This window comes from Danio rerio, chromosome 8, assembly GCF_049306965.1.
Source record: "Danio rerio strain Tuebingen ecotype United States chromosome 8, GRCz12tu, whole genome shotgun sequence".
NCBI classification, from domain to species: domain Eukaryota; kingdom Metazoa; phylum Chordata; class Actinopteri; order Cypriniformes; family Danionidae; genus Danio; species Danio rerio.
The window spans coordinates 34,338,098-34,364,337 of record NC_133183.1 but is presented as its reverse complement, the minus strand read 5'-3'; the positions used below and the strand labels follow the sequence as shown (position 1 = coordinate 34,364,337).

Sequence of the window (26,240 nt, the reverse complement as noted above, 5' to 3'; positions counted from 1 at the left end):
GAAGACACTTTGGGCTTTACTATCCATCATCTAGAGTTTATAATGCTCAAAATGTAAAAAGTTATCTATGCTTAAGTAATGTAAAAAAAAAAAAAAAAAAAAGCACCGCACTAAACATTTTATTATTTCATAAACTGATACAATTAGTCCTGGAGTAATACAGAAAAGTAATAGGTTTAAAAGCCACACATCTCCTGAGTATATGTTTTGAATTTGATGGTGATATCAATCAGTACTTATAACTCCTCATATTCCTTCATTTGAAAAAGGATACTGAAAAATCTTAATTTTCATTCTCCAGGCCATGCACTAGTTCAGTTTTCCCCTGTGACTACGTCTTCATTTTCTTTACTTTATTTGAATCTTTTTTACATCCTAAATATAAAATTTGATGGCATATTGCAGACCTGTCATTCCAGATCAAGTTTCTAGACATGGACCACTTTTTGTCATTAAAAGTGCATAAATAATGACAAAATCTGAACAAAGATTTGTGCATTTTCAGCTTATTTATTCTTATTTATTTTCTATTTTTTGCAGGTCGGCAGGTTGGACCAGGCAGTCCTTGCAGAGAAAAGCTTGAGAAAACCATCATTTTGTTCACCAAAGTTGTAAGTCTAAAACTTCAGTCACTTCAAGTGCATAAGAAGCAATCATGGAACTTATAGCTGAGACATTGCGGGTCATTCTGCACGTCTAAACTGTGATTTAATGTCACCTATTTCATTCTCTCTGCCAGTTGCTGGATTTCCTGGAATATCACCCGTGCCCTTTCATCCCGCTCATTCAGCGCTCGCTGGAGTTTGCCGTCAGCTATGTGTTCACCGAGGCTGGCGAGGGAGTTGTTTTCGAGCGTTTTATTGTACAGTGCATGAACCTCATCAAGATGATCGTTAAAAACGATGCCTACAAACCTGCCAAGAACATTGAAGGTAGGAAGCCCATCAGCAGCCTGCGTAACGACTTTGGCATAGCCAGCCTCCATTTAAAAGTTCTAGCTTATTTCAAATAGGAAATGGATAACAGCCTTTAAACACATCAAGGACATTTCAGAGCTGGTAGAGGGCAAGAGCAAAATCGATGAGATGCTTCGTAATAATATCTGGCTCTTCGGTTCCCTGGATAGAGATTGAAGTACACTGATGTAAAAACATCTTTGGTTTCCATGTTTTATTACCTTATTAATGGACTGCAGGGATCACATCAGACGTTTTAATGAATGATCTAATATCCCGAGTATTGCTGTATGCATAATTGTATACTGAAGTGATGTTGCAATATGCGTTCCAGACAGTAAGCCGGAGAGCCTGGAGGCGCACAGAATCAAGACCGCATTCTTCACACACCAAACGCTGACGGAGATTGGCAGGAGACTGGTGTCCAAATACTTCCTGCTGACTGAGGAAGAGCTTACCATGTGGGAGGAAGACCCCGAGAGCTTTGGTAAATCTGAATTATGAACTCAATGACATATTTAAAGCTCTGGAACTTTTTGTTTTGTTTTTCTGGGCTGTTTGCCATTTTTAATCTGAGAAACAGCAGAGATGGGGAGTAGAACTGATATTAGAGATTGACTAAAATCCCAGATGAGAGCCACAGCTGAATATGTCAGGAGCATGTGCACTATATGCTGGAACATAATGAGCTAGTTTACTATAAAATAGCAATAATTACATTACTAAAAAAAACTAAACTATATATATATATATATATATATAAATTAGACATGGGACGATGACCTTTTTCAAGGTATACCGCAGTTTGGAAAAGTCAAGGTTTTAAAAATGTCAAAATTTTCTGCAATACAGTTCCATATTTTTTTATATACTGTTTTTTTTTTTTTTTTTTTTTAAATATTAGAAATGTTTCTTAAAATCAAAAATATTGTGTTCAAAAAGGAAAAAAGTTTTTGTTTTAGACCCAGACATTTAAAAAGAACTTATTTTGGAGCAGTAGTCACAATACTGTGAAACCGTGATATTTTTTATCCAAGATTATCATACTCTCAGAATCTTATACCGGCCCATGCCTAAAGTATATGCATGTGTGCAATCCATAATTATAAAATAATGTATAACACAATTACTTACGTTAGCTATATGCATATAATACATAGTATGCATAGTATTTAGACATTTAAAATATGATTTATTAATTTGGAAGAATAAAAATGCAATATACAAGTGACACCTGAGCAATGCATGTGACTTCCCTCTCTGCATGAGAGGTGTCTTTAAACTGCCATCAGCAAAAAAGCCTTTTATATAAAGTATTAAATACGTTTCAGTATTTCAGTACTTTCTCCTTATGTCATTCCATTGTTATTACATAACTAATTTTTTAGAATTTTTTTTAAAATATCTTTGGGTTTTTCCAAAATACAGTTCAGTTTCATGTCAACTTTTTATTTTTTTTTACTTATTTCCCTCACTATACATCCATCCATATACATATATCAATCTATCCATATACATATATGCATATAATATGCATTTATGTTATATATATAATGGTCTTAATAAATATTGTATTTGTTAATTATACAAATAGTTTTTGCTAAGTGTTAGCCAATGGCTATGTAAAACTTGTTTGTATGTTTATGAAATGTTGTCTGTCAAAGTATACTAATGCAAATTAGTTAAGATGTACAGATACTTGAAGTTTCATTTAGGTGTATAACCGTACAGGTTGTTTTTTCTAATTTAAATTAATCTTACCCACAAAACTTAATCCAATCAGATATGTAAAATCACCATTCTAAAATTTCGAAAGAAAATTATTTTAGGGACAATACACTTGACATTAGCTACATTCACATGGATCAGTAATCAAATTATTTGCCCTCAACTCCTAGGGCTTAGGGGCCACATACTTGGACAGCACAATTTAGCTCTTAAGTGGCTAATGGAAATACTTTGTATGTCTGTAACAAAATATAAAACATTCAGTGTTGTCCTGCAACCGTTTTGCAGAATATGTCCCAAAACACTATTTTTAACTGTTTAAAATGTTGAAAAAAAATAGTTTTTACTCCTTTATAGGCAAAGCAAGTTCAAAATAACTTTTATGTGTTATATATGCATTAAAAACCAGTCAGCAAAAAGTGTTTTATGTAAATTTGGACCACGATTCCACATATATGGACATACTTTTTCTCTAAAAGTATATCATATTAAAAGATGATACTTGGGTTTTATTCTAATTAGGTTCGCATCGCTTTTAGGGCTTATTAGAAATAAAAAAATATGCCTGTAAAAAACACCCTGGGCCTTAATAGGTTAATCTGAATGAGACAATAAAATGAATAATTTGTTTATATGAGTTGCTTTTTGAATGTTCCTTTCATGATCCAGTTTTACATGTTATAGCACATACTCTAACTGGATTAACGTTATTGCGTCAACACAATATCCATGACAAACAAGATATTGAATGCAAGTATGAATTGCTGGAAGAGTGTTGTGTTAATGAAATTTGATACTGCACACCGTATGGGGTGGGAAAAAACTCTGCATTTTGTGATGCAGGTGACTGTGGTCCTTCACTGACTCGGTAGGTGCAGAGAATAGTGTCAAACAGCTGTGCGTGTATAGACTATCCAGTTGCAAAATCGGGTGTAAATTCTATATAGGTGAACTCCACATCCTAAAATCATCTGTTTACATGGTGAACTCTTAATCAGAGTATTGTCTTAATTGTATCAAAAATGGATTATCGCTGTCCATGTAAATGTACTCATTGTTATACAAAGACAACTAATGCTGCTTACATACGGAATAAAGCATGAAGTTAATTTACAGCCCACGTCTCTTGTTAGGATTTTAAAAAATCATCAAATAAAAGCAATACATCGAACATGTACAGTATATACAGAGTCACAAACATAAAATGTAAGTCAATCAGCATACTGAAGAGAAATGGAAACCTGACCAAACTGAAAGAATAGCACTTAATGTTCGCATTGTGTTAAATATTTCAACCATTCTTTCAGCTACACAGAAAGAACTAGAAGTTCGGATTGTAACTTTGAATCAACAGGTGTGGCGTTCCATAGATGTGAACCTTTCACTGAAAAGGATGACTGACCCACAGTGGTTCTGCATCTGCGGATTCTACAATTCCCACTTACTGCCCCTCTAGTCTTTGCCCCATCTCTCTTGAATTTATGCATCAACTCACAAACGACCTTAAGTGCTACTTTAATCCATGTATGCACTTAAACACGGTTTTTAAAAATGAAAAAATTGACAAAATTTGACCATGAAGCCATTTTATTGGTTTCTGATCCATTATATTTTGCCTATAAAGTGACATTACAGGTTTAACAACTGACAGAGAAGCTTCCCCCCAGATTATTGCACATTAAGACATACATGATAACATCCGTTTTTTAGGTCTATAAACCCAGCCGCACTGTTGCAGTAGTTTAAATAATGATGACCACATATACGGCTCATCCTGTCAGTGAAGGAAGAGGGCGGCACAGCCTGCACGCATGAGTCAGTGAGGTGAAAGCAGCTCTGACAACAGATGTACTACTCATGATCCTCAAGTCAAGAAGCTGCCCTTTCCTGTCAGTTAACCAGACACACTGAACCGTACCTGCTGCAGTAATTTAACACATGTAATTCCTTTCAAAGAAACGAGCTTCTCTCAATACAGCTGGCCGTAATTTAAAGCCTCTTGTTGTACTTAGCCGGTGTCATTTTCTAATCTGTATTGTTTTGGTCCAGTGATTTGTTTCTGGCACAGACAATGGCAGTTTTTGGGGCTCGTGTAGTGGTCTGGCTGTCAATGTGGCCTAATTGCGATTAATTCTGTGACTCGGCAGCAGACGGAGATGTTCTGGACGGTTAATGGCAAACCTTTAGGAACATCAGGTTGACTGGAGATGATGGAGGATACGACATTAGAGCTTTTTATGACCTGCTTGTATCGGATTATGAGGAGAGGGACCAGGATTTCTCTGAAAGACTGTTGAAATAGTGTTGTTTTGTAAGTTGTGAAGGCTAAATGTAAAGTTTAGATTACTCTGGTGGTCAAAAGTTTGGAATAAAGTTGTTTGTAAAAAAAAGAAAAGAAAAAAAAAGCAACATTTTATCTTTTTTCCCTTACTAAGACTTATTTATTTAGCTAAATACAGTATGTAGTTAAAACATTACTTTTACCAATATAAAGTACTGTTTTATGTTTTGATTAAATAGTGGTCCCTCGCTATAACGTGGTTCACCTGTCGCAGCCTTGCAGTTTTGCAGATTTTTTTTAGTGCAATTTGACATGCTATATTTTTTACAGCACATTGTGTTCTGCATCCTGATTAGCGCATCGTGCAGTACAGAATGTTTTTAGATGGACAGAGGCCAGTTGGATCCCAATTTGTCCAGGTTTTCTCCTATTGTGCGTTATTTTTAGAACGTAACTACCATGATTAACGAGGGACCACTGTATTTAAAATTTTTGGTTTTGCTATGTCAGCTTAATTTTTAGCAGTTTTTCATAAATAATTTAAACTGCTTAATTTCTTATCCATTCTTCTCAATTATTAGTGGTGCTCAAATGTTAAAGGGCCATGAAACTCCCTCGTTTCAGCAGGGTGTTTTCACAACTCTACTTTGGAAAAAGCCAGAAAAGTGGGCGTGTCCAGCTCTGTTTAGGGGGGAGTGTTGGAGAAGCAAAAGAGGGATGGTGTGGGAGTGTCGATTTGAACACAAGCTGAGTTTCAGAGTCAAAACACACACACACACACACACACACACACACACACACACACACACACACGGGAGAAAGTGACTGTGTTTACATGAACATCTGTAATCAAATTATTTGTCAAATTATTTGATGGTGGACTTTAACTGCAGTTTGGCATTTTCATTCAGGGAATTCATTCATGCCCCTCGTGACAAACGAGATTTTTGATTCGAGGAACTGCTGTAAGCGTGTATTTTTCATGCAATGTTTAATACTGCACGGTGAATGAGAGAAAAAAATAAACTCTGCATTTCTCTGTAACTTAGATGCACTCGGCAGGTAAACCGCGTGTGTTATTCTGGTCACAAAACGCGGTGAAAATCCTACACGGCAGTAATAGTTTGGTTGTGGTGCTAACATGTTTACACTCGGTGCAATAGTTAGTTCTATACGAACAAACTGAATAGACAAAGAGCACTGGTCGCTCACTTACCAAATCTGTAGACAGGACAATCACCAGCAACTAGAGCCGCGTCTTTATTAAGAAGAGACTACAGGCGAATCCGGATCTCCATTTGCAGAAGAGAAAAGCTCTCAGGTAAACAATGTTAATAGACACGTAAGTTATTGTTGTCGCGAATACTGTAATCCACACGTGACTCCAGCTGCGCTCTTGAAGAGAGAAAATGAAAACAAAACTTGACTAAAGCAAATTATGAAAGCAACACTGCACGCTTGTTTTGCCAACACAATGTGGCGTCTCTGCCGTCTACACTGTAACATTAATGAATATTAATGAAGTTGCACAATAGAGCACGCTGATTGGTTTGAACCAAGCCTTACTCATGCATTATTGCAGCCCACTTGGAGACGTAATATGGTACACCTAGGTACAAACGTCCAGTCAACACACTGGAAGACATGCTAAAATCTCATGGCCGTGATGCAGCTTCAAAAATTTTTTCAAACCGGAAGTACGAATTTGCTCGAAATAACGCAATAACAACCAATTTTCACTTTTTAGTGAAATATGTGTCCTAATAGTGTTTTTAGCAGTATGGGACACATATATACGACTGTAAACACCTTAAAAAATGTGTTTTGGTGTTTCGTGACCCTTAATAATCATTCCTCTTATTGCCACTGTTGAATAGTTATTGTTGCCTAATATTTTAGTGAAATCGGTAAAATCATCTTTCTTATTTTAACAGTATTTGTTTATATATATATATATATATATATATATATATATATATATATATATATATATATATATATATATATATATATATATATATATATATTTATTTATTTATTTTGATATTTATTTTGATATTTATTTTGATATTTAACGTCTGTCTTTTTTTTTTTTTTTTGAATATTTAACCCACCAAATGCCAGTTTAGTTTAATGCCAATTATATATCAACACCCCAGATTGTCTATGTTGCAAACCACGTATTTCATTCATTCATTCATTCATTCATTCATTTATTCATTCATTCATTCATTCATTCATTCAGTCAGTCAGTCAGTCAGTCAGTCACTCACTCAGTCACTCAGTCAGTCAGGAAGGCTCTCAAAGTTTGCGTCCATAACTGAAATGTGACCTCCAGTGAACAGTAGCAGCCTCTGGAATGAGATGCAAATTCAGAGTTTCACATGAGGTGATTACTTATTAGAAAATAATATAAACATAAATATTATAAGCATAAACATCAGGTAAGCAGGTTACATTGTAACCCTGTGTCATAACAACGTGCTATGACAAGATTTCTGGTGATAAGCAATTTGTCATCAGACAAAACACAGCAGAAATTTTAATAAAGCATTTCAGAAGCACAGAACAGTGCACTTACCACACTCCAATGATATGGTAAGGTTTATAATCTAATTAATACACATTAAACCTCTTTAACATAATTAAATGTACTTGCTGAATCACTGATATTTGGCTTTACTGTTGGCTTGCACTGAGTCACAGTTTTATTTTGATTTTCAAGTAGTATGACAGTAAATCTCATGTAAAATGGCATTCAAACTTGCGTTATTAGCAATTAACACTGAATAAAGCACATTAGGTATACCTGAGGTAAACTCTGTTTTCTGTTGTTCAGCTGCAAGAAATAGAAGCCGTTTCTAAAATATAAATTTCAGGTGTTGGTTAGAACTAAAACTCCTTTTAACATGGAAAATTTGCCTCCTAAAATCATGCCGATGCTTTTTTTTAGAATATGATTTAAGTCAGCTTTTAGGCTCAATAGTCAGCCACACTGCTGTTGGTGTTGTCAACCTGGCAACCTGCTCATGCGTTTGTTTTTAAACAGGAGTGCAATACCTAGTTCAACCACTGGGTGTCGAACTTACTGCATTTTAAATATTCACACAGAAAAGTCATTTTAAATTGTGGTAATATTTCATAGTTCTACTGTTTTTTTTGTATAAATCAAAGCATCTCTAGTCAGCATTTTTCTTCAAAATGTTTAAAAAAACGTTATGACCCCCAGTTTGTTGTTAAGAAGTGTTCTTTTTTCTCCTTGGACCATAAAAAGTGTCTTTTGAAAAATATCCAGTCCACTCTTGCCACCATATAATGAGAAAGAAAGTGGACTAAAACGATCAAGCTGCAAAATGAAAAGCAAACACCATAAAAGAATCATAAAAAGGGTCCGTTCTTGAGAAAAACTCTGCTCACTGACTCAATGATCCGGTCAGAATGGTTAACAGTCCACTGGAGTGGAAGATTATCAGTGAATGATGACCAAAACTGTGCTAGTTTGTCACAAAGCAATCGTGTGGCTTTAGACCACTCTGAAAATTGCGCAGAAGTAGGATGATTTTGCTTTTTGAAGCTTGACAGCCTCGGTCCCTCTTTCAGCCCCATTATGCTGAAAAGAGTGGACAGCACATTCTTCAGTGGGTTTCTAATGACATGAGGATGAATAACTAGCTGGATGCTTGTTTGTGAGTGAACTGTCCCTTTAAAGTGCATGATGTATGTTGTGACAAGTTGCATTTATTGTTGTTTCTTTCTTCAGCTGTGGAAGAGACAGGTGGTGACTCTTGGAAGTATAGCTTGCGGGTAAGTGAACACTTTCTATAAAATACGCTTTCATTTATAGTTGTCAGTTTTTAAGGTGAGACTCTGCACCTGAATGTGTTAAAAATAAACTGATAAACTGCATTCCAAATGACATAGTATATGAATGTTGTGTCGTCCCAAATGGAACACTAATGGGTTTTTTTACTAAGCGGAAATTCAAACCGTTTCGCAGATGACGTTTAACGGTTGCCAAATTAGTGAAATAAATGTTCAAACTACCAAATAACACCTGCCATAGGTATAAAGGCATTTACCATTGGGAGGTGCTATAATCACTCTCGTAGGAGAGTACTGCTTTCACAATCCAAACATCAGTGCCCGAATGCTCCGCCCCTTCGGATACATGGGCAAAGCTGTGGTCGTTGAGTGTGTGAAGTGTCCATCATCACACTTTTTTTTTTAACGGTTGAATAAGTGCATCATCTGGGTATTTAAAGTTCACTTCTTCTTTTTAGAGTTTTCAGTGTAAATGCACTATTTATACTACAAAATGTCGTGGAATAGTGCATAAGTATGCGATTTAGGACACACCTATAGATAATTTTAGTACTGATTGGTATCAAATTCCAGTTTCGTGACAATCCTACCTATAGATATCACCGTACTTCCCGGATTGATTTATAACGTTAATAATTGCAGATTTTGTTTGCAAGTTTTCTAAAATGTTACATTTGATTATGCAAATGAGACATTTCATTAAATATGCACTCATTTGCATATATATTCAGTACAAAATTAAACAAAAAACTAATATAATTTTATTTTTTACGTACATTAAGAAGTTTTTACAGAGGGGATTCAAAAAACACTGCAAATTTTGTGTATGTTTTTGAATTATGTTAGGAGATCAATTTGTAACATTTTAATGCTTTTCAAATTATCCAAACTTCCATCATAATATTTACAGGCTTTAGCTTCAGTCTTTATTTTGCTCACGTCTTGAATATTTCAGCTCGTATGCAAAATGTGGCCCTATATGTCTGTTTTTGTGTGAAATCATTATGTAATTTGTACGTAAAATTATTCATTATTTCCCTGGGAAGTGCACAAATTGATAGGAGAGCCCTGTGGCCTGTACTGAAAGCTTATTGGGCAAAGAGTTGTGGAGGTATGACTTTGTCAAAATAAATTTTGTCATGTTTTCATCAGGTGAATTATGGGGAAAAAAATATTGCATAAAACCTTCAGAACAGTTGGTGGGCATGGATACATTTTTTTAAACTCTAGATTATTCTATCTGTAATCTTGGAATTAATCTAGATTAAAATGGCTCATTTGAATTCTGCCGAAGGCGTTCAGAAAATGTGTGCTACCCAAATGATGACTAAAAGTAAGTCTTTGAGAATGGGTTTCTCAAGCCAGGTGGCGCATTAGACCAGGGGCTCATCTCCTGTTTCCAAAATGCATCACAAACTTGAAAAACTTTTGAGAGTTTTTCTTTTTTTAGGAATACACACAGGTTCGAAGACTCGTTCTCGCCACCTACAGTGCAATTCGACCAGGTTTACATCAGCACAAAAATATCAAGATGAAAGTCATCATAGCTTGCATAGAATAGACCCAACTCCCAACCCAATTTTGAGAATAGATTAACGGCAATATTTTTTTTAAAATCGCGCGATAAGAGTCTCACGTTAACGCAGCACGTTAACGGCGATAATGGCCCACCACTTGGTTGAAAAAGCTGTATTTGCACTGCCTCAACTTAAAATACCTTTTTGCACACGGAAAATTTCCATTTGCACATCTTTTGGTGTAGCAACTCCCAGGAAAGTGAATTTCCAAGGTCAGCAGAAGTGTCAGTAACTGCAAAGCGACTGAATTAAAGTGAATCAGGGCTCTGTCTCATTTCTGTGGAATTTACATAGGGAGGCTGCGACTCTACAGGGGTCATTTGTTACTAACCTCATGCCACTTGATTTGCATTACATCTGCCTGCCTGCTTTAATGTGGCTTTTATATCCTGGCTTTAAAATGACATTGGCTAAACTTATAACCTCAGATGAGAGGAGCGTTTATTTGTCACTTACTCTGTGAAATACCCTCGAAACGCTTCGCCTTCAGGTAATTTTGAAAATAAATGGCTTGCTTGCATACAGTGTTTGACTTATAGTACATGGTGTTTTTTTTTCTTTCTACTTGCAAACGATCTGTAGGAAATGCGAGGGTTGTACGTCAGTCCAAAGCACTTAATCACAAGTCATGAACATTTGTTCTTTAGACTATGGAAAAAAAAAGAATTATGCTTAAAGGGGCTTATCATTTTAACCATAAAATGTTAAAAAAATTAAAACTGCTTTTATTCTAGCCGTAATAAAACAAATAAGACTTTCTTCAGAAGAAAAAAAATATTATCAGACATACTGTGAAAATTTCCTTGCTCTGTTAAACACATAATTTGGGAAATATTAAAAAAGAAAAACAAATTCAAAGGGTGGCTAATAACTCTGACTTCTTCTGTCTATATGTATGTATATGTATATGTATATAAATATATATATATATATATATATATATATATATATATATATATATATATATATATATATATATATATATATATATATATATATATATATATATATATATATATATCATGGCTCGAAATTAACCTTTTTGCTTGGTAGCACCGGTGCTCCTAACTTTAAAAATGTAGGCGCATCAGCCAAAATTTAGTCGCACCCACCAATTCTGAGCACTGTTACTACAAGTGTTATATAAACAGATTTATTGTATTTGAAATCAACAATAATCAAACTAACAAGCAAAAAAAAAAAAAAAAAAATATATATATATATATATATATATATATATATATATATATATATATATATATATATATATATGCTAGCGTAAGGAAAATATGTCTCAACTAAATCCTGTTATCATAAGAAAATACATTTTTATAACAATGGCCCTGCACGCACTGCTTGAATGAATCTGTTAACGGTATAACTGTGCTGTTCTCACAAGTGCTGTCTGATATTGCACTGATGCTTTTGACACATACTGTACCTTATTATATGCATACATGTTAATAGCAATACCTGTTTTTTTAGGAGTAGCGATGTTAATTTACTCAGTGCAAGCCCGTTTGCGATGGTGTACGTGGTGTTAAATTTGACATAGCTGTCACTTGCACGGCGGACAGCATCTGGCGATTATATGAAGGATTAAACAGAAGCTCTTGTGCTAGATGTGGCAAACAGTTACCTGAAAATTCCATCCCACAGACTTTTCATAGCGGACTTGAAAACAATGGAAGTCTTCTACTCTTGGAAAAGTGTAGATGGTGGATTAACATTCAGCACATGATCACTAGTAGTATGTGTCATTATTTGTTACTAGATGGTTTCTAAAACAAAATCTGTCAGTGTTATCTTCATTCTCATCTTCAGAGATTTACAGTTTTTTTGCGGTAATAGCTCTCTCTGTCATCCGAAGCCAGAAGGCGCTGAGTGATTGACAGCTGATATTAACCAATCATTTGCGTTCAGTGCTAGAGCAGTGTTGGGCCAATAAGAAGAGCGCGAAGGCGGGGCAAGCATTACGGACTTGGATTTGTTTACTGCAGCAAGTTGACATGACAACTGTTTTAAACCATTCCTGAGTGCTGCGTTTCGCGTTCCAAGTGCAGACAAAGAGCTTAGACATGCATTCTGCGTGAATGTCTTCCGAATCCGCGCATGTCCTGAACATTTTAAGCACATTTTAAGCACTCGCAGAAATGCTCCCAAATATATTTTAAGGTTGCATAGATAAAAATTCGGGCGCATATGCGACCAAAATGGTCGCAATTTCGAGCCCTGTATATATATATATATATATATATATATATATATATATATATATATATATATATATATATATATATATATATATACATATACATATACATGCATACATACATACATACATATATACATATACCGATGTGCTGAAATACAGCCATATCGCACTGCTATGAATGTGATATATATAAAAACAAAATCAAACATGGAGAGTCTCAAAAACTGCTTTTTTCCGCCTTAGATTGAAATCATAAGCTGACATTTAAAAAGCTGAGCAAGTATCTTTTAGACTTTAGATCTGTAGTGTCTGCTATTTGCTGGCTGTATGTGGCCGGAGTAATACACAAAGGGTAAAGAGGCTGTACGGGTGCTGATATTACAGAAATATATCACGGCTTTTAGCCAATCAGATTCAAGAACCAGACAGAACTGTTGTGTGTGTATATATATATATATATATATATATATATATATATATATATATATATATATATACATATATGTACATACAGTGTATATATATATATATATATATATATATATATATATATATATATATATATATATATATATATATATATATATATATATATATATATATGTATGTATATATAAATATGTATGTATGTATATATATATATATATATATATATATATTCAGTTTATATATATATATATATATATATACACAGAAGAAGTCAGAATTATTAACCCCCCTTTAAGTTTGTTTTTCTTTTTTAATATTATTATATAGTTAACAAATAATAAATAACAAATGCAAAAATAGCCCAAAGGTTCTCTTTTGTTGACATCAGCCAGTTTATTAGTGCTTCTCAGTGCAAGTTTGGGAAGATGCTTAGTGCACGTTTTGTTCCCAAATGCACAGTATAAGTGACCCAGAGCATTATAGAAGCAGATGCAGAGATGTGATTGTGTAGATCAGCATGTACTGTGTGTGAAGTCAATGCAAATTGCTCAGAGACACAGAAAATATGGGTCATTTCTTACGCCTAAACCTGCTATGTATATATTGATTAAATTAAATTGCAGCCTTTTTGATTTGGTAATAGCACTAGCCCATACTGTGATTTTTGGCTTTGACTAATCATGCACCCTCCTTGTTAGAAGCTAAAATCTATGTACTGAATTCAAATTATTCGAATAACTGAAGTCTTCAACTCAGTTCCAGAATTAAGTCTTTTTATAGCCCAAGTACCTGCCCTTATTGATTTTTCGATTGATTATGTCAGGTTTCCGGAAGGCATAGAACATATGATTTGACATGTATGCCGAATGTTGAGCTTGACAGACTTTCCTAAGGTGTGATATTTTGAGCTCCTTTTTCCCCTATGGGAGGTCAATGTCTCAGCTTGTAGTAATAGATGCTGAAGGCCACAGTGTCGGGTCTTACTCCATGACCCCTCCTCCAATGCTAACTATTGATTGTGTTGGCAGGAGTGATGGATAGCCTGGAAAACCAGATGTTCTTTTTTCCCCGTTTTGTTTTTCATGTGTTTGTGTTGGTGGGTAAATGTTTGTTTAAGGGTTGTTCATGTGTTGAATGCTCCCCGATGCCCTTGTCTCATTCTGTTTCTCTTTGTTTCATTCAATGTTTTACAGCCATCCACAGAAGTACTTTTCTTGGACATTTTCCACAACTACAGTCAGACTTTGACACCCGTTCTTCTGGAGATGGTGCAGAATCTTCAAGGTTGGTTTTGTTATTTTTGTGTTGATTTCAGATCTTGAATTTCACAAGACTAGCATCACAGATTGTGTTGAAATGAAAGAATCACTGCTTTTAGAATAGTTGGAGATAGAAACATTGCATTTTTTTATTTATTTCTTACTAATGTTTTGTAACTCTGTGATATATATTGCGATATAAATACAGTTTCACTAGATGACTTGAATAACTATTTGGAAAGAATTTATAATTTTAGATAGATTGGGATGATTCTATATCTACAAGCATTGATAAATTCAATAATTAAAAATAAACCGGTTAAATAAGAAGCGTTTCGTTTTTTTTCCAGAGGAGTCTAAGGTCAAGTTTACATGGTCAGGTCTTAATGCCCAATTTTGGTTTGTTGTTTATATCAAATTTTTTTGCCTGTCCGTTTACAGATTCTTTCAATTATGACCCTTATCTGATTTATGTGTTTACACTTGCCATAAAATTCATGATGTCGCACATGTGTAAAGGTGGGTTCTAGCATATGCGCCACACTAGCCACGATGGAAGAAAATCTTATCTTTTAGCTCTGCGAATTATGCGAAGCCAACTTTATAATGATTTTGAGGCAATTAGGAATTTGTGGGTACGCGAGAGATCTCAGATCTGGTGGGAGCAAATTGTGGCGGGCTTTGATGAGGAGCAGTGGGTCCCAACTTTTAGGATGAGCAGACCAACATTTGATATACTGTGCCAAAGCTTCTCCACATACCTGTCCTACAGTGACACATCACATTTTACATTGTCACAAGATGGAATGCCTCAATAAATCTGATGTGCCTGTTTACATGATAGTCGCATTGTCACATGATTTATTCCAACATATAAAGGAGGCCTGAGACCGATCTTGAAATCCGAATGCATGCATTTTTGTGCTTACATGGTCATAGAACAGATCAGATCTCTGTCACATGTAAGCATAAAATTGGAATTAAGTCACATTTAACTGGCAGTGTAAACGGGGCCTAACTGTATTCTGATATTCAGTAATTGAATAATAAAGTGTCAAATAATACTGCATTATCTTCGTTGCATAAATAATTAACATTAATCATTTTTAGTTTTTCCAAAATTACAAATGCTACAATTTCTTATTCTTGAATGCTTTTTGGGTCCTTATAAAGGCCTTAAAAAAAACTAAAATAAAAGGCCTCAATAAACACTTGAGAAATAATCAATTATAATCCAGACTCAACATTGGATATCCTGCATTGTGACTATTGTGAATGATCACATTGCAAAATATTGCGCAGCCCTAGTTGGAGATATTTTTTCAATCTAAAAAAAGGAAAATTATATATATATATATATATATATATATATATATATATATATATATATATATATATATATATATATATATATATATATATATATATATATTAGGGATGTAACGGTATTGTAAATACCGTCATACCGCAATATTAATTTTTTTCGATATTACTGTAGTTGCATGACTCGGTAAAACTATAGGTCTTCTGAGAAAATTTGCTCAGGCGAATGAAGCGAACGGGAGGTAGCGAAAACTACAATTCCCATCAGCCCATGCTTGACCATTATCCCTTGCGCTCTGTTGTCGCTACAGATCCAGTAATGCGGAAATGGAGTGTGCTGCTAGAAGCGGGGATCAAAAAGAGCTGGAAAACTCTAAAGCGGGTGTTGTCGCCGCGTGCGTACTGAATAGCGGTGTTGTCACGCGAGTTCTTATCAGCTGTGTTGTCGCGCGCGTACTGAATAGCGGTGTTGTCAGCACACTGTTCAGATTGATGCAGACATGAGACCTCTATCTCACTCATGGCTTGTCCTCTCAAGTGGGGGAAAGACAATGCACAACGTTACCCACTGCTGTCAACCTGGGCCAAGTCATATCTCTCTTGTCCCAGAAACCTCAGTCCCAAATGAGAGGGGTTTTTCTGTTGCAGGGGACATTGTAAATACCCAGAGATACCAGCTTTTACCAGATTATATTTATATGATAATTTTCCTTTAAACCCATCTCTATCTAAGTGAGTGAGTGATTAAATGTTGAATATGATGAGTTTTCAACAATACTAAATTGAAACTTTATTTTTTTACATGGTTTTATATTTTTTTGTTATTAAAATTGAAGTTCCTGTTTCAAAGCTTACAGATAGATGGCTAATTTGTATGTCATTGACACTTTTGGCACTTTTTTGGAGTATTTTCATAAGTTTTGTTTTTTCCTGTTAATGATTCAATAAATACCGTACCGTGACATTCATACCGAGGTATTACCGTACCGTGAAATTCTGATACCGTTACATCCCTAATATATATATATATATATATATATATATATATATATATATATATATATATATATATATATATATATATATTGTTGAAATCAGAATTATTAGCCCCCCTTTGCTTTTTTTTATATTTCCCAAAGGATGTTTAATAGAGCAAAGAAATTTTCACAGTATGTCTGATAATATTTTTTTCTTCTGGGAAAAGTCTTATGTTTTATTTCGGCTAGAATAAAAGCAGTTTTAAATTTTTTAATGCCATTTTAAGGTCAAAATTATTAGTCCCTTTAAGCTATTTGTCTTCTGAACAAACCATTATTACACAATAATTTGACTAATTACCCTAAACTGCCTAGTTAACGTAATTAACCTAGTTAAGCCTTTAAATGTCACTTTAATCTGGATAGAAGTGTCTTGAAAAATATCTAGTCAAATATTATTTACTGTCATCATAGCCAAGATAAAAGAAATCAGACTCTTGAACTCCTTGATTTTGATCGTGGGATCATGTCTACTTTATGTGAACACTTCAGACTGCTTCATATAATACAATACATTGATTGTGATGTCAGGCCACTCATTTCTTTTTTTTTTTTTTTTGCTCACTCTATTCAATAATTCACTTACTCAGCTGATTCACTCACTCCATTCATTAATTCACTTATTCAACTGATTCACTCATTCATTCCTTTTTTCACTCACTCCATTTATTACATCACTCATTCAACCGATTTTAATTCGCCAACACTCAGAATTATTCTGTCATTTTTTCACTCATTCACTCAAATAGATGCTTGCTGATTGATTCACTCACGTATTTCTTCTCACTCATTCCATTCATTTATTTAATAACTCTCTCTCTTTCTTGCTCACTGATTCAATCATTTATTTCTTCTCAGACTCATTCCAGTCATTAATTTAGCTCTTTTACTTATTCTTTTGCTCACTGATTCACTCACTCACTACATTCATTAACTTGCTCGCTCGCATGCTCACTGATTCACTCACTCATTCCTTCTCTCTCTCATCAGCTCATTACTTCACCAACTTTTACTGATTTACAAATTGATTCACTAAATCTTTCACCTACTCTCCATTCATTAATTCAATGATTTACTCACTGTATTTAAGAACTCGCTCGCTAACTGATTCACTCATTTCTTCTCTCACTTGCTCAATTCATTAGTTCACTAAATCACTGATTCAGTCACTCACTCATTGCCTGATTTACTCACCCATTCTTTCTCTCACTCATTCTATGCATTGATTCACTTACTCTTTCACTGATTCGCTCACAAACTACTTTCATTAACTTGCTTGTTTGGCAAACAAAAAAGAAATGTGCGCACATCTAAAAATCTCAGAGGCAAGTGCTCGATGAAAAATAAACAAATTAGCAAAAGATCAAAAGAAAATCGACACATTGCCACTTTAGCTCTCAAAAGTCTTTTAATATCACATAGCACAACGTTTTGTCCTACATGGTGTTGATCAGGTAAATCAATACAAATTTGAGTACTCGAGAAACAGTAGCTGCATCCCAAATCGCATACTTATGCACTATTCTACGCCATTTTGTAGTATAAATAGTGTAAGTAGTGCGTTCACACTGAAAACTCTAAAAATAATAAGTGCACTTTAATTACCCGGATGATGCAGTCATTCAGCCGCTAAAATGAAGTGTGTAATGATGGACACTTCACGCACTCAAAGACCGCAGGTTTGCTTACGTAGCGGAAGGGGCTGAGCTATCGAACACGCATGTTGAATAACTTTGTTTTGGATAGTGAAAGCTTAATTCTCCTACGAGAGTGATTATAGCGCCTCCCGATGGTGAATGCGGCAATACTCACGGCAGGTATTAATTGATAAATCGGTCGTTTATTTCACTGATTTGGCAACCGTCAAACATCATCAGGGAAACGGTTTGAATTTCCTCTTAGTAAAAAAAACATTAGTGTGCCATTTGGGATGCGACTACATACAAATGCTATCCTGTTGAGTGTTTTAGTGCATAAGTACAGAGTGCATGAGTGCATAGTGTATAGTGTGCCATTTGGGACGCAGCTACTCACTGATTGACTCACTCACTCACTTCATTTAACTTGCCCACTAACTGATTCACTCACTTATTCATCTAGTTCACTACTTCTCTCACTACTAAGTCTCTGATTCATCTAATCCGCTATGTTTACTCATTGTTTTATTTACTCATATTTCATTCGTTAATTTACTAAAGTACTGATTTACCCATTCACTATTTTAATTCACTCCCTCACTAATCCTCTTTGGCTCATTTTACTCATTGGCTCACACGTTTGCTCACTATATGTAATTTAATTAATTCATTTACAGTATATAGAAATATATTGGTGTTGTGAACCCATGGCTTGGTTCAAGTTTTTGATATTTTTTTCTAGCAGGGATGTATTTATTACATCAATTACTAAAAAGTGTGCATTTTCATGCATGAATCCTGGAATTCAAGGACACGATGAATAGATTAGACAAGTCAGTGCTTTTGATGTGCTGATTAAAGACTTAGTGATAAAAAAAAAGTCACTGGTTAAATGAACTGTCATTATATTAATAATGAGAGTAGATAATAAAAGAAGTGTCACATCTGGAGTGGGAGTAGTTGAGAACACGGTGAAAACAAGTGTTATTTTTAAACTGACGGTTGATTTACCAACAGTTCACACTGCAGGTCCCTTTTTATCTATGCTAATTAACATGTTACTTTCTCACATGAAATATTTTGAAGAGCCACTCGTGTGCTACAGGAGGCAACAGTAAAAAAACATGCTCAAATGCCACATGCTTTTTACAAAATCCCTTTTTGAAGTTTTTCAGCATGGAAGTACTCTGTCATTTCTAGCTTCTGGCTGACATTAGCTTTGAGAGGATGGGTTGACACCAAATGACACACGCAAAGCCATCAGTTCTTCAAAGCTCTTTGTTTTTAAATGAGGGGTTTTCTCTACTTTTTTATGGGGGAGAAACTGACAGAGTCATCTGGGGTTCTACTTTAGATGTGGACTTTTTGATTGTAGCCTTACAGGGCAAATGTCAGCTTTTTAAAGCACACCCTGATGTGCTAAAGTGGGTCCAGGGTTACAGCTCTGTTTAGCGCTGCATGCAGCAATTAGGCTCGCACTTTAAGCCAAATACAAGGATCATCTAACAAATGTTACGCTCTCATTGCTTTTGATCTGGCTCCCTAATTAATTAGTGAATGACTTAAATGAGCTTTTCGTGTAAATTAGTTGATTAAAATTTGCTGTCATGATTAAATTTGGATGATGTGCTTAGCCATATTAATGTGGCCATTTGAAAGAGTCTTAAGTGTTTTGAGATAAGGAATTAGATTTTAGCATGGGGCTTGTCATTTGTGTTTTGATATCTTGTTAATATTAAGGACAATAGCAGGTGCTATTTTTGCAAATTGTATGTCAGAGCGTGAAATAACAAAAGCACACATTAAGAGGATGACTCTGTTAATGACCCCTCAGCTAATCTCCTACTCGTAATTTGCTAGCTTCATGAGTTTTCTTTCCCTGGGTTATAATTTTACTTGGACAATAAGGAGTGTCACCCGCTCATTGTCACTTTGGGATGGCTAATTATGATTGGCTAAGGGAAAAGGGACAAAGGTTTTATGCTATTTTATTACACGCTTTAACGCTTTTAGCAATGTTTGCAAAGTGGCTGTTTGCAAAGTAGTTAAGTCAAAGTTAATACAGATGTGGGAGTTGTAGATGTTTCCAAAAAGCCTGAAGCACATTGTGTGCAGACAGTGAAGGACCAACACTAAATGCACTCTTTCTCTCTGTTTTAGGCCCCAGTAATGTGGAAGACCCAGTGCAGATGCTCATGAAGGATGCAGGTACAGTCATGCTTTTCTTGTTACCTTTTCGCTCTGACTGAAATATGAGTGATGTCTATGACTGAAATAAGAAATTTTATGTTCAAGATTCACTATAATGAATAAAAAAAACAGATATCCGACATGGAGGGTGGGTTGATGAATAGAAATGAATGAAAGAACAGATTTGGTGGACTGATGGATGGAAGAAAGGGTTGGTGATTGATTCATTTTTGGATGTATTTGAAAATGGATAGGAGGATGGATAAAAGGATGGACGAATGGATGGGAAAAATAGTGGGAGGATGGATGAAGATGGATGGATAAATACCCAATAGATCAAGATGGATATGGATAAATGGCTGGATAAAGATGAATGGTTAAACGAATACATTTGATGGATGCATGGTTGGATAGATTAAAGAAATATAATGGATAAAATGAAGAATGGAGTGGATTGATGTAAAGATGAATAGATTGATGGACACATTGGTGGATTATTAAAGAATCAAAAGGTTGGTTGAGAAAAAGGAAAGGATGGATGGATTTAACAATGAATGAAAACATGGATAAATAAGTAATAAGGTAAGTAATAGGTAAGAAGGTAAGTAATAGAGTATTGATAGGTGGATTAATGTATGAAGAAAATGATTCATAGATGATAAATCTATCAATTTGTAATTGGTGGATGGATGGAATAATGTATGGGTGGACATGTATGTACTGTATGATTGATTGGTTGGATGGTTGATGTGCATGGTTGAATGTTATAGGAACGGCCAGATAAATGAAATGATGGATGGATGACATGGTGGATGGATAGATGATGGACTGATGGAAGAAATGAGTGGTGGAGTAGGAGTATGAATAGTAGGTTCTGATAGATAGAGAGATAGGTAGGTTTATGAATGGATTGAAAGTATGAATGGGTTGGATAGAGATAGGTAGATTGGTAAATGGTTGAATAGATTGGATAAAGGGATATGAAGACAGATGGATGGATGGATGGATAGATGAATGAATAGATAGAGATGGATGTATGGATAGAGATGGATGGATACAAGCTGAAGCTGATCGGTCAATTCTTGTCACGTGACTTGCAGTGCGCTTGCAGAATTTATTCAAATTGCTTGCGTCTGGTCTGGAAGGTATGAGTGAGTCACCAAACTCTAAAAAAGATGCTATATGCAAACTGCCATTAAGAGACCGCAGTGATTTGCAATCTCCAGTAGTTGATCTTTTTCCACAGACATGCTGGATTCACCTGAAGGGTTGACAAATGGGTTGCGGATCCATTCCTTGGCAATTTGCTGGTCCTTTACTGGGCCTTTTCCTCTTAGCAAAGGAACTTTCCAAAGATGTCTGTACTCATTTTGCTGCTTGTAGGTTAAATTTGGGCGCTCAAGTGACCTGAGATGTATATATAATATGTATATATAATGTATATAGAATAAGGTCATTTTTCAAAATAAAAGATTTTTCAAGATAAAAAGATAGTTCAGACTCGCCTAATAAATAAAACAGAAATAATTATTATTGATTTATGTGGTGTGGCCCAGTACCAATTGATCAATGGACCGGTATTTGTTTGTGTCCTGGTGGTTGAGGATCACTGCGTTAATTCACTAATGTGCTGATTCAGCCATACATTATTTTAATTTGCTCCCTCACTTACTAATGCTCATTGGCTCACTTTACTCTCTTGCTCATTGGCTCACACACTTGCTCGCTATATGTAAATTAAATTCATTCATTCACAGTGTCTAGAAATATATTGGTGTTGTGAACCTGGATTGATTGATTGATGGATGGATGGATGGATGGATGGATGGATGGATGGATGGATGGATAGATGGATAAATAGATATAGATGGATGGGTTGATAGATAGAGATTGATGGAGAGATAGAGATGGATGAATGGATAAACATTGGTGTATGGGTGGATGAATAAAGTATGAATGGGTTGGATAGAGAGATAGAGAGGGTAGATTGTTAAATGGTGGATTGAAACATTTAATAGATTGGATAGAGTGATGTTGATGAATGGATAAATATTGATAGCTGGATGGATAGATGGAGATGGATTGATCGGTAGAGATAAGTGGGTTGATGGATAGAGATCGGTTGATATATAGAGATGGATGAATGGATTAACATTGGTGTATGGGTGGATGGATAAAGAACGATTGGGATGGATAGAGATCTCAGAGACAGGTAGATTGGTAAGAGGTGGATTGGAAGGTTGAATGAATTGGATAGAGGGATATGGATACAGAGATGAATAGAGATAGATAGATAGATAGATAGATAGATAGATAGATAGATAGATAGATAGATAGATAGATAGATAGATAGATAGATAGATAGATAGATAGATAGATAGATAGATAGATAGATAGATAGATAGATAGATAGATAGATAGATAGGTAGGTTTGTGAATGGTGGATTGAAAGGTTGAATGGATTGGATACAGGGGTATGGATAAATTAATATAGATGGATGGATGGGTGGATAGATAGTTTACTGATTTGTTGATCTGCTACCTATTTTAGCTAATTGATCATTTCCGTATTTATTGTGGTTTAAAAAAATGACTGTACAAAACTTTAAAAAGAGCTTTAACACCACTGTTTATTTATAAATGATCAAAACAAAGTCGTTCAGTTCAAAACAATTAAATGGTAACTTTTTTCTTTTCTTTTTTCTCTCTCCAGTGTACAATGCCGTGGGGTTAGCCGCTTATGAATTGTTTGACAACGTGGACTTTGATCAGTGGTTCAAGAACCAACTCCTGGGGGAGCTACAAGTCAGCCATAACAGGTATAAATTAATAAGCAATCAGTATTCTCCTCTGAGAGCTGTTCATACCTCGTAACCTTCATAAAGAACTCTCACAAATCTAACATCTGTGTTAGTGAATGAATTGAGGAATGCTGAAAGTCGCAGTATGACGTTTCACATCAACAAAAGGAAACATCTTAAGCATTGTTTTCTCAACATGAAACGATAGGCACTGCCATTTTCTACTGATGTGAATGAAGTGATGTCACTTCGCAGGTGCATTCAAAGAAGTGCTTGTACGCAATGATAAGGTCTGACCCTCCTACAGATAAAAGACTAAAGCTTGCTCTCAGAAGTCTTTTTTTTTACTTCTCTTTATTGCATTACTCGTCTTTGAGCTCAGGTAGGCATTTTATCAAAAAGAATGTAGGATGAAGCCCATCGCCTTCAAGTTTCTTTCTGTTTTGCTATGAGTCTTTCTGGAAATCTCGCTTGGTTACATAAAAGCATGCAGGTATACACCTATAGTTTAATAGCTTTATTTTGTGCCCCCGGGAGTTTGAAATAGTGCAGGATAACATCAAATTGGTGAACGAGGACAACCCCCTGCAAAGAGCTGATATCTTTCAGTTTTTCTCCAGTCTTTTTAAGAAGCACACAAAGATATCGAGATTTAGATAAACCTCTCAGACGGGAGCCTGGGTAATCTTTACACTGCACCTCAATGGCATTTACTCCCACTTTACAATGGCAGTATTATATCAGCTGTGCTTGATGGATTGGTTAAACAGCGTTCTTCTGGGAGACTCCAGTGGTGCATTTGATGAGGTTGGGAGAGCTGAGAAAATCTGAAGTATCGGATTTGTAAAATAAACGTCCTGTAGGGAAAGGTGATGCAATATTCATTGAAGGCCATTGGGGTTAGGGAAGGAAAGTTAGCATTTAAAAAAGAAAAGAGAATTTATGAATGGAACATAAGTAGGTGTGGAAGTACTGGAGTGTGTCTTCGCTGCAGACTGTAGCACGATGACGTACGGGATCAGGTCTAATATGTAGTAGATGTGCATGTGTGATCGGTTGTTGCAAGAAACGAGAATTATTTATGTTAATTATTGAATTAGCCATTACGTTGTGCGCTATTAACATCTACATCAGGAGTGTCCAAACTCGGTCCTGTAGGGCTGGTGTCCTGCTGAGTTTAGCTCCAACTTGCTTCAACACACCTGCCAGGAAGGTTTATATCTAGTAAGAGCTTGGTTCAGGTGTGTTTGATTAGGGTTGTAGCTAAACTTTCCAGGTCACTGGCCCTCTAGGACCTGGTTTGGACACCACTGATCTACACCTACCCAAAAAAATAAGCATGAAAGCATGTTCATGATTAGAACTTGCTGACGTGAGACGTCTCCCCCAGCCAATGAGAACATTCAGACACATTCACATCTGTGCTGTTTATAAAAATAAAAGCTTTTGAATATTTTTTCACACACATTTAGCTGCTAGATGTTAGTCAGATAACCTTTCTATGTTCCTTCTTAATGCCAACTGTAAAATATCATCGATAAAATGCTTATGATAAACCGCTGTTTGTTTACCTTCAAGCTCTGCTTCGGTTGCATGATGCGTGTGCACGTAAACAAGTTCTCTGGTGAGCGCCAGCACACACACACACATTATGTACATCCTGATATGCAAGTGTTCCTCTACGTTTTCATCCATATTGTTTATAATACTGATCCATCCACAGAATTTGTAATGTAGTCAAATGTGTAAAAATTCAGCTGCGGTTAGCACTCTGGATGTCTCTGGGACAAAGTAGCTGCATAAAGCCTAAAGCTTTAAATAAAAGTGAAACCATCAACAAAAGCCAGACCCCTTCTATGTTTACAAATACAAGCGCAGTCATTTAGAGGCCATTTCTGGTTAATGATGTCAGAACTTTCGGTATTTTAGAATGGATGTGTCGATTGTCTTTTCCAGAAAAATTCCAGAACGTTCTTGCCTGTGTGAAAAGCGTTTTTTTTATTTTTTTATTTACCGGTAAAGTCTCCCTTTAAATTTTCCCGATATTTCCTGATATAACTGTGTGAAAAGGGGTAATGTTTACACCTAATCCATCCCTAAATCCAACCGTCACTGTAACATGGACATTACAATGTCCACTACATGCTGCATACACAAGCACGATTTAGTGTAACATGCTTATATTTTAGTTTACCGAGTCAATATACACAAAAAATTATTCAACTTAAGTTTCTTTAACCAAGATTTTCTTTATTTAAGTTAAATTATTACTGAAACATTTTTTTTAAATATGTGTTTAGGTGTAACAAGGGTTTTTTAAAGTATACCTTGCTGAATTAGTTCACTACAAGATATTAAAGAAATTGTTGCTACTGCAATTTTTTTCCCCCCAATGAAATGTGTAGCTTTACACAAAAGCTTTTTGTTTTTAATATATTATTTTATTCCTAAATTTATTATAATTTTTGTCAAACTTTTACGGTATTGGTAAAAGATGCCATTTTTGCTGTCGGTATCAAATTAAATTGACAAGTTATTTTTTTAGACCGCATATTCAATGCAACAGTTGACAAATGAAAATTTTTTGGCAAGATTCAAGTCAACATTATAGATTTGTCTTTTATAGATTATATAATGATAGATTGTCTATTTTTACAAGGACATTAGACAATGTAAGTGCATTCTTTTAGTTGGATCTTAACTTCTGAATGCATTATGAACAGACCTTAGGTGATTTCTCTGCATAAAAGACTTGTGCATGGCAGATTCCTGCTGCTGCATCTCTAATAAGGTAGGTAATTAAATATGAAAGAAATGTGGATGATATGTCGAGGTGATTGACAGGGAGAGTAGCTAAGCCACATAGCGGCCCATTAATGAGGAAATAGTATGTCCCATGGCTAACACACTCTTGTTACACACTCAAAAGTATGTACTTGTTTTTTTATAAACAAGTACAGAGTTTTAGGTTGTAGTATAAATAGA

General features: G+C 35.2%; 1 protein-coding gene across 3 annotated transcripts in view; it reads left to right on the top strand.

Annotated features, from left to right (window-relative positions):
- ipo11 (importin 11) overlaps window positions 1–26,240 on the top strand; it is a 327,032-nt gene that overhangs the window by 84,176 nt on the left and 216,616 nt on the right. For all 3 annotated transcript variants that reach the window (XM_005167156.6, NM_001159661.1, NM_001002302.1), the window contains 7 exons: window positions 541–611; window positions 740–932; window positions 1,291–1,443; window positions 8,726–8,769; window positions 14,202–14,292; window positions 20,425–20,472; window positions 23,168–23,273. In XM_005167156.6, coding sequence (XP_005167213.1) covers window positions 541–611; window positions 740–932; window positions 1,291–1,443; window positions 8,726–8,769; window positions 14,202–14,292; window positions 20,425–20,472; window positions 23,168–23,273 — 706 coding nt within the window. The remainder of the gene's footprint in view (window positions 1–540; window positions 612–739; window positions 933–1,290; window positions 1,444–8,725; window positions 8,770–14,201; window positions 14,293–20,424; window positions 20,473–23,167; window positions 23,274–26,240) is intronic.